A 10,358-nucleotide genomic window follows, 5' to 3' on the forward strand; every position below is an offset into this window, starting at 1 on the left:
CAAACATAATCCAAACAGAGACTTGACTTGAACAGACTTGACGTAGCATGAACAGTAGTGATGTTACGTTCTGTGCCGAGGCTTCGGAGCGTGTGTCGAGAAATCCCGGCAGCTTTCAGTGAAGCGTTTATCGAGACTTGAATTGCTTTAGAGCAATGACGTAATTGATGACGTCCAAAGCCTCGCTTAGCCAGACTGGTTCAGGAAGCGGTTCGAATCTTGTAAATTCACAGTCCTCTGCCCTGTTAAACTCAGCCACTTTCCAGTTTTAGACTAATAATATTGGCCCTCCTGCCTATTATGAGCAAAGACTTGATTTACACACATTTGATAGCCCCATTCATTACAAGCCAATACGTTTATTACACCGTTATGTTGTATTATGTTATACAATCATTATGAAATACACATTATATTCATATAAATAGATTAGTCTATGTGGAAATAGATTTTTTTCCTTCACCGTTATTTCTAAGCCTTAACTGGCACAAAGCCTTGAAAAGCTTCAATGCTTCATAAGGCTTCATCTCGCCATCACTACAATAAGGCAAAAACCAAAGGGAACAAAGAACATTCCATTGTAACACGCGGTGGTTAAGTGTTTTCAGTCACAAGATGGCGCCAGACAGTCAACGATAGCGGAGTGACTCGTTAAGCATATAAGTAGTACCGGTCAAGATAACTCGTAGTACCCGGATGAGCGGTGTGTTATTCAATTTGGCGGTTGTTATCTGGGAATAACATACCGCTGGATGGTGCGATTGACCAATCAGAATCAAGTATTCCACAGAGCCGTGTAATAAGTGACTATATCATCCACAATAAAGGCAGGTGTGCAAACACCGACTATAACATGCAAATACTCACTGTAAAATCTCAAGCTTCTCTTATATAATAGACACGCCTATGAAAACAGCCAATAAACGAACGGAGGAAAGACGTCAGTAACAGTATCCTAATCTTTCTAACAGTCTTTTTCTAAAGGAGGATCAATTAAGATTGGTTTCGCCTTCTTGAGAAAACGTAACAACAGGATAGCTTTGAAAAAGCCTAACAGGCCTACGACCACAAATCATGAAATTAAAGCAAAATACACAGGGTTATAAACAGGAAAAGAGCTTGTTCAATGTGCCACGTAGCAATGACGCAATACAGACACAATAAACAGCAGTAAATGAACTCGGGAAGAGGAAGTATACCAATGCATATCCTAGTCTCCACCTGTCTGTGTTTTTACATGTCTTAGATGAGTACCTCATGTGCCAGTAAAGTCAATAGTGTGTTTTGAAGGTTCAAGGTGTGTCTTGCATCTATGCAGGTGTGGCTGCAGACAGGTTTAAATGTGCCGAGAGGAATGTTGGCTCAAGTATGAAAGTAATGCACATGTTCTGGTGTTAAAGCAGTCAACTAAAGCAAAGCTGAGTGATCAAAGAGTGATAAAGTTCATTTAAAGCCTAGTAACACTGTCACTGTCAAAGCCGGTTGATCATTTAAAATGTTTGCTAGCGTTCATACTTTCACTTATCACTTTATCGTTTTTTATTAATATTTAATATAATTAAAGGTGACGTATATAATTTCTATGCCACTACTGTTACTCAACAAAACCGCAAAAATAATGATTTGAAAATAACGAGCTTCCAACCTCAGACATATAAGTCAATTCCCTGCTAAATGGGTTGTTAGAAATAGTGCTACCCTGAACTCACGCTATTGGTTAATTCAGTAGCAGACATGTTGGACCACTCAAACAAACAAAGCAATGTTTTGAAAGCTTATTTACAATTTGTCTCTACACAGTAAACTCCGGAAGGAAATATTTTGATATTGGCGAAAACACATCACGTTAACGCATTCTGCTGTGTTAACTCCCGCTGATGGGTACACCTTTAACAAATAAGCACTAATACAAAAACCACTGATTGTTATTAAAATATAGGGCTGTGTGTAGCGTTTCAGGGTGTGTTGCGTTTATACACAGATATCTGACACTCACCGCAGCGGTCTCTAATGACCAGTCCACGGCCCTCCTTCAGGCATATAGTGAGCAGGTACGTTCTCTGAGCTTCCCTCTGATGCTCATTCACTCCAGCTGTTTCTGTCTTCATGTCCAGAATCTGATTTTAAAATATATATATATATATATATATGAGAGAATACAAATTTTTATACGAGTCATATCTGGATAGTGTGACATGACATGTCAAGCAGAGACAGCAGCAATTTTGTCATTTAGGAACTCATATTAATTGATCAATTTAGGGAACTGAAAAAACATAAATGGTCATTAAAAATAGTGAACAAATAGAGAAGTGGTGACTAGTTACACCATCTCAAATATACACTTTCTTTATATAGTACTACTCACATGTAGCTTTACCCCCTTACTTCTTTTTTTACTACTTCATCATAATTTTTTTTAACTTTCTCCCATTGACTAACACTAATAGTATTATTATTCATTATTCACAATCGAATTGCTAAAAAGTCAGTGTGTTATTTGCATATGAATTCCGATTGATTTTTTTCTTACTCTACCATACAAAAGTTTGGGGTCAGTAAAAAAATTTTTTGATTTTTGAAAGTCTCTTATGCTCACCGAGGCTGCATTAATTTGATGAAAAATACAATAAAAACAAAAAGGGAGATCATGAGGCAATGAGGCACATCAACCATAAGATTTTTCAGACCACACTGCTAAAACTGTCCGGTTCTGCAGATGTGCTTTATACAACATTAGGAAGATCAGGCCCTTTCTTTCAGAACATGCTTTACAACTCTTTGTTCAAGCTCTTGTTCTATCCAGGCTGGACTATTGCAATGCTCTTTTGGCAGGTCTTCCAGCCACTTCTATCAAACCTTTACAATTAATACAGAAGGTGGCTGCAAGATTAGTCTTTAACGAGCCGAAAAGAATGCACGTCACACCTCTGTTCATCAATTTGCACTGGCTACCAGTAGCTGCTCGCATTAAATTCAAGGCATTAATGTTTGCCTACAAAACCACCACTGGCTCTGCACCCCTTTATCTAAATTCATTACTTCAGACGTATGTGCCCTCTAGAAGCTTGCGTTCTGCAAGTGAAGGGCGCAATATTGTTCCATCCTTGCCACATAAAAATCTAGTACTAGGGAGAACTACCAAGGTAAAATGCTGTTTTATGCAACTTTCACATGGTCAGGAAGCAAACTTTGAGCCTTCAATGTCAGCTTTGGAAAAAGAACACTATTACGCACAGTTTGGTCCATTTCAGGGACATTTAAAGTACAATGTCAGCTGCATGTATTCTACTAAACGTCCTCTGATATCATGTAATAGTAGACTTAAACACAACAAAATAACACACACACACACACACACACACCAAACATGCTAATACTTACATTATTGTGCTCACTGTCATGTATGGAGAACGTATCTGAACCATTTCTGTTCAAATGCGGCTTCTGTTTCCCAAACACAAACAAAACAAATGGAAGAGTGAAATACTTTTCTAGATATGATAAAAAAGCTACTAATTCATGAATCAATGGTGTAAAGAAATTTCCTCATTTATCTAAAGTCAGTCTCTAGTAGTCAAAAACAGTTCTTTTGTATTGGTGACTTCTAATTTCATGGAACATATTTCTAGAATAACACTGAAGATCATCTTTCTTAAAAATTCCTTAGCCCCAGGGAGAATGAATGCTAAGCCACATAAACAAAGAACTTGAGGAATTAAAGTTTCCACTGCTAGGAAACCTCAAAAATGCATACATTACTTAAATATAACACACTTGTAAAATAGCTTATTCGAAAAGCTTTTAAAGATCATGTTCTTTTAATAAAAACAAAGCACAGTGTAGGGTTTTTCTTCCTCACTGAAAATCCCAAGTTAATCTTTCAACATCAGGTGATTCTGTGTTTAAGGTATTACAAGCCAAATCACCTTGAAAAACGAGTAGCTGACTCACCCGTAAAGGCAAATATTCTCGCATACTATCCAGCATCCAAGCATCAAAAAATATGATAACTCTACTAAGATTAAAGAGAAAGATCACCAATGCAAAAGGAAGCAGCGTTACATAACTAGTAAACATCTACCTCCACCTCACCATGAAAGATCTCCGTTTGTGTGTTATTTTTGGTGCCATACAGTACCGTAAATGTAGCTTGACACTTCCCGGGTGCCCATTTGCATTTTAAACAAATGGAGAAGCACCAGTCTGCTCTAAATGTGTGTTACCACATTCTAGGGCTTTGAAATGTTATGACAAGTTCCTGCAGTGATGACTTGCTAGTGTTCAGAGGAACTGCATTTCACAATAGAGAGATGCTTTGCACTGTTCTCTGGAGGTGAGTAGGCAAAATAGAAGACGGTGAAAAACTGTGCATTGTCTAACTTGAATGAAAGATTTTTCATTTCAATTAAAATCCTAACAGCATGCCAATGCAATGAAAGCTACCAGAAATGCATGCAATTGCAAACCATTTCAATAAAAAAAGCAAGTTTTCTGTGTGATCTTCATGAAATATGCAGTTGATAAAAATGAAAAGAACACAAGGAAGTACTAAGTTCACCAAAAGCATCAAATGCAAACAGGTTCGCGTAACACAATCTTGCTAGATGTTGCCCAGAAAAAGCAGAAAAAGCAGTCACAGAAAACTTCCTCCCTCCTTTGATGATTAACCCAACTGAAGATCACTGGCACGTTTTACCTCAGCCAGGCTCTCTGATGACGCAAGCGGTGTGTCCCTCAAACGCAGCACCTGATCCATCTCATCTGTGGATTTGGAGATGTTGTGCTCCTCACACGGGGCATCAGTGACTGACTCCTGCGACGGCCAGCCGGTCGAGTCCAGCGAATCGACGAGGCCGGTGCCGCCCCCTTTCTTTCGCAGAGTCACGCTGAGGGGGGTGGTTGGGCTACTGTTGCAAGCCGTGGACGTCCTGAGGTCAGCTGGCTGCTGGTGGGCGGAGCGTTTTAGGGAGGACGTTCGACTCCTCTGCAGGACGTCCAACATAGACGTGTTCATCCGCTGGTCCAACAAGCGCTCTTCCCTCACCTCTGGCTTGTTGGGGTTTTTGTCGCTGCCAACCCGCGAGTATCGGAAGAGTTTGGCTTTTTGGCGCAAACTGCCAATCATGGACTTTTTGTCCTCCATGAGAAGAGCGTTGGAGTGTGTGTTTAGGTGGATTTCGCAAAGTTGGTTGCAAAGGCCTCTCTCTCACATAGAGCTGGCTTGTGTCCAAGACCTGCAAGGACAATACGAGAAAGTAAATTAAACACAAAAATGTCACAAAACTGACCCTATTTACTTTCACAGCACATGCTCCTGGTCTTAAAATGAATGCAAGAAGTGGAGTTGATTGACCACTCATGGAAAAATAAAGAAGAGAATTGGTATTTGTGGCAGTTGGAATGAAAGTCTAGTGATTTGAGCCTAAGAAGCTACATTTAGGATTCCATACCTGTTAGTGTTCGAGTTGCAAAAGTAGTGTTCCCTGTTAGAGTCTATTGTTGATTTGAAATATGTTACTGAAGCATAATCTTACCAAGTAGTTTTTTAGATAAACTAACCTGCCTTAAAAGGACTTTGGAATGATTAATCAGTGCAAATAAATACAATCACAAATAAGTAATTCAAAAAAATAAAGTACAATTTAATCACTTTCCTTGTTCATGTGATGTCACCAAGTCATCTAGCCACCCCTCGCCTAGTCGCCTTGTTTATTGATTTGCAAAAGTACATTCAAGTTATTTATGACTAAATCGGTCTCTTCTTTAAAGTCTGAATTCAAGGGGAGCAGTTTGATTATATGAAAATAATTTCATGCAAAACTAACAGAAAAATGGTTGTAGGCTTACATGCACTGACTTGCTAGTATTAGTAGGTAAAGACAACTGAATATGAAAAATATCATGGTTACTTTCACCTGTGGAAAACGTGTCGTGTCAGATGACCATAAATACAGTGTGCTGTAAAGACTGTTAATATCAGCAGACTGTAATATCAATAAACCTTGTTTAAACTGACACGTGTCAATCTGCATGTTCCTTTATGCAACTTGATCTGCCATTAAAGCAAACATTTGTTACTTTTCCATTCATAGTTCCTTTTAAATGCTCCTGTGGTACAAACATTTCATGAAGTCTCTCAATTAATACAAACATACAGCATTTCATTAAAGCTGCATGCATAATAAACGTACAGTAATTTAAAATATTTACATAGTATACACATAAATACTGTATACGTGACCCTGGACCACAAAACCAGTCATAAGGGTACATTTTTCGAAATTGAGATGTATACATCATCTGAAAGCTGAATAAAAAAAGCTTTCCATTGATGTATGGTTTGTTAGGATAGGACAATATTTGGCCGAGATACAACTATTTGAAAATCTGGAATATGAGGGTGCAAAAAAATCGAAATATTGAGAAAATCGCCTTTAAAGTGGTCCAAATGACGTTCTTAGCAATGCATATTACTAATCAAAAATTAAGTTAATATATTTACAATAGGAAATTTACAAAATATCTTCATGGAACATGAATTCCAACATGAAATATCCAAATGATTTTTGAAAAATCTATAATTTTGACCCATACAATGTATTTTTGGCTATTGCTACAAATATACCCCAGCGACTTAAGACTGGTTTTGTGCTCCAGGGTCACATATATATAGAGTAAATATGGTAGCAAATTTGTTGGGATGATAAGAGACTTACTTCATGTTAACTTCATGGGTGTGCCACATCTTGATATAAGGAAACCGTTTTTTTTTTTTACAAAGTTTTCTGTAATCCAGTCATTTTAGCAGTTTGAAAAATATAATATAATACATACAGTATATATTTAACGGAAATTTACAAAATATCTTCATGGAACATGAATTCCAACATGAAATATCCAAATGATTTTTGAAAAATCAGTAATTTTGACCCATACAATGTATTTTTGGCTATTGCTACAAATATACCCCAGCGACTTAAGACTGGTTTTGACCATATGGTTAAGACACATATCTTGAGAGACAATTATGTTTTGTTAGAGGTGCTGGGAAGCCTATCCTAAAACAATGTAGCAGATATGTTAATCATCTATAAGTGACCAAACATTTGCTGTGCCTATATATTGATTTTTTTTTCAGTTTCTTTTTCAGCTGAGGAGAGAACAATCAATTAAGAACGTACATGTTTGAGGTTTCCATAAATCTGCACTATGATTCATGGCCAATACTGTCACCTCAGACCTGATTTCTCTAAAGTCATCTTTCATTTGTTTTAAACAGGCCTAACATGTTGTGGGTGTAATTCAAGCCACAAGCTCATCCCTCTGCCTCCCTTTGTGTGGAAGCATAATTTGACTTTACAGCTACACATCAGGGTTTTTTCACACATCAGTGATAATGGAAAAGAGACACAGGTGACACAGGTGTTTGCTAAGGCAAGCATCACTATTATTATTGCTCATGCTTATAGGGTTAGGGATATAAACAAACCTGACCCAATGAAGAATTAAACTTCAGAGCAGACATGAATGATGCAAATGATGATCAATTGAGATGCTATTGTGTCATCTGCGTCACAAACGCCACCTGGCAAATGATGACAGAAAGACTTGGGATGGGCTTTTTTGACTTTGATTTTGGTTTGTAGGTAGGCACCCAAAGCCAGAACACACTATAACCACCTTCAGCAGCAATGCTTGTAGTCGAAGAAGAGAAGAAAAAAAATAGCATACCAGAATATTTCAAATGCACAAACACTCGGGAACTAGAGAGTATAACATGTTGAAAACTAATCCTTTAAGCTGCACTTATCAAAATAGGCCAAATGTGTGTTGTGTGTAAGTCATAAAAAGCAATGTCTAGATTTATTGAGATGACGAGCTTTGCCAACCAAGTACAGCAATTTAATCATTAAGATTATTTTTTATTATTATTACTATTACAGTTGCTACACAGTACAGCCTATATACAATATATATATATATATATATCTTACTGACCCCAAACATTAGATAGATAAGATAGATAGATAGATAGATAGATCTATCTATCAAATGTTTGGGGTCAGTAAGATTTTTTCTCCAAAATTAATTACTGTTATTCAGCAAGGACAAGTTCAATTGATCAAAAATGACAGTAAAGACATTGACATAAAAAATCTATTTGAAATAAATGCTGTTCTACTGTTTTTTTTCTATTCATCGAAGAATACTGAAAAAAATGTATCACGGTTTTCACGGTTTCCAACATCAATAATAATAAATGTTTCTTAAATCACCAAATGAATGATTTCTGAAGGATCATGTGACACTGAAGACTGGAGTAATGGCATATATGCAGTGTAATAGTGTGTAGGTATATATAAATCATTTCTAAAAAGCAATAGCTGCATAATCCTCTTATGGGTTTAAATACTGTGAACATGAACTTAAGATTTAAAGATTCAGGATATTATGCTTACATGCCGAGTATCCTCAAAATCTGTCTCACTTTTGCGACACTAGAAATTTTTACAAAAACTTGACCTGTCTGGGACGCATCTCCCACTACAGCCATGGACTGGATTACAGCCAGCTAACAAGTTTGAGGAAATGGCTAGGTAAATATCACAGTGGTGGCTTTTGAGAAACACCACAGATAATTCTTGGTCTGTGTCAAAATTACTTCAAAACTATCATGCTAAATAGTTTGATTTAGATTAACATACAAGACAGCAAGTTTCGAATCTGTCTGACTCTTGCACCGTATGTTATCCTGAAGTCTAAACTATACTGATAATTTGAGATGACACTTTGAGGAACTATCAATATATTACTTTTACTTTTACAACTATAACTATAGTTCAGTAACTACGATATTTTACAATCAAATTTCAGAAAATACCCAATATTGCAAAAGTTTATTTACATCAGATTTCATGAACACTTTCACTTTGAAGTTAATGATAACATAACTTCAAATGCAATCTCTTGGTCAAAGGCTAATTCTAAGAAATCAGTGTTTAAAAATCCTAAATGTTGGATTACACTGAAAAACATTTCAAATATGGCAACCAATAAAAGACGATCTGTGGCTATACTGATATCCAGCACAATAGACACACCAACATCAGCTAAATTAGGCGTGAGATACAACCACTTACCCAAACTGCATATAATCATTAACTTTTAAGTCAATAAAGCTGGTCGAAAAGTTGGGTTTGAGCTAACCGTTAAGGTGGTGTGGTCCAAATGGCATCCATGCGGCTTTTATAATGCTTCAAACACACTTCCTCTGTTTGATCCATTGGCCATCAGTATTATCACTTCATTGACTTGTACAGTCCCAGCAGTACAATGAGTCTAGAGCCACATACAGCTGTCAGAGCAATGCTATATGATATTTACAATCCATCTGTGCACACCTGAGTTTGTCTAGTTTCCTCCATATATGGTTGCTATGTCTAGATACTAAGGATAACATAAAGCAAAATAAATCCAATGGATGCACTGTGCATTTTCAAATATAGCCCAGAATATCTGCTTGTCTATCCATCCATCTGGTTCCCACACATTTTGACCAATGCCTTTTCATGGGAACCTGTTATAGTGCTCTGTAAAAGGAAGGTAATGTAAGAGAATTCCAAGCACAAGAAAATATTTTTAGCTTTTTAAACTCACAAAGGAATGTGTCAACACAATATTATTTTTTCCTACTGAAGACAAATTAACAAAAGATTATTACACATTGTCCCTCCCACAACACAAACAATGAAACAACATTCACTTCCACAAAGAAGGATCTAATACTGTCTGCAAAGTGACAACTGAAAATGCGAAGAATGCAGCAGTTATGAAACAAACAGATGCATTATGCTGGATCATATCTGTCTGTCCTAATATTTGCACAATATGGAAGGAGTGTTAACAAAATAAAGTAGGCTAAACAAAAATTGCAAGACACATTGGAAATGGAAATGAATTAACAGCAATCAAATGCATGCACATTCACTTGTGGGACAGTCCCAACAGGTAGATGATTCAACATTGAAACATTTCGTTTTCATTTATTTGAATATATAGACATTCATTTGAATAAATCACTGTAACAGAAGTATTCCTACCTGAGCTCAGGGTTTAATCCATTTCCTTTAAACCAACGACGTTTTGGATCAAAGAGAAAACATCTCATGTGTTCACAGCAGTGCTTTCACTAACTTGCTACTCTAGTACGAGTGACATGAGTAATACAGCAAGACTTCACTGATGAGCTACCGAAATACAACAAGTGAGCAGAAAAGCGATTAGCATGATTCATTACTAGATATTACTGGCCCGGAAGTTGTCCATAATTGGTCAGGTAAGCTGGGTCTAAAAAA

At 36.9% G+C, this 10,358-nt stretch overlaps 1 protein-coding gene across 1 annotated transcript in view; it reads right to left on the bottom strand.

Annotated features, from left to right (window-relative positions):
• mctp2b (multiple C2 domains, transmembrane 2b) overlaps nucleotides 1–10,259 on the bottom strand; it is a gene marked incomplete at its 3' end in the record, with an annotated part of 22,743 nt that extends 12,484 nt beyond the window's left edge. The window contains exons 1-4 of the mRNA XM_016510783.1: nucleotides 10,104–10,259; nucleotides 4,700–5,237; nucleotides 3,385–3,447; nucleotides 1,997–2,117 (exon numbers count right to left, since the gene is read on the bottom strand). Of these exons, the coding sequence (XP_016366269.1) occupies nucleotides 1,997–2,117; nucleotides 3,385–3,447; nucleotides 4,700–5,146 (631 nt within the window). The remainder of the gene's footprint in view (nucleotides 1–1,996; nucleotides 2,118–3,384; nucleotides 3,448–4,699; nucleotides 5,238–10,103) is intronic.
• Between the last annotated feature and the right edge of the window lie 99 nt (nucleotides 10,260–10,358).

Source organism: Sinocyclocheilus rhinocerous, unplaced genomic scaffold, assembly GCF_001515625.1.
Source record: "Sinocyclocheilus rhinocerous isolate Xijiao unplaced genomic scaffold, SAMN03320098_v1.1 scaffold265, whole genome shotgun sequence".
In the NCBI taxonomy this organism is placed as follows: Eukaryota; Metazoa; Chordata; class Actinopteri; order Cypriniformes; family Cyprinidae; genus Sinocyclocheilus; species Sinocyclocheilus rhinocerous.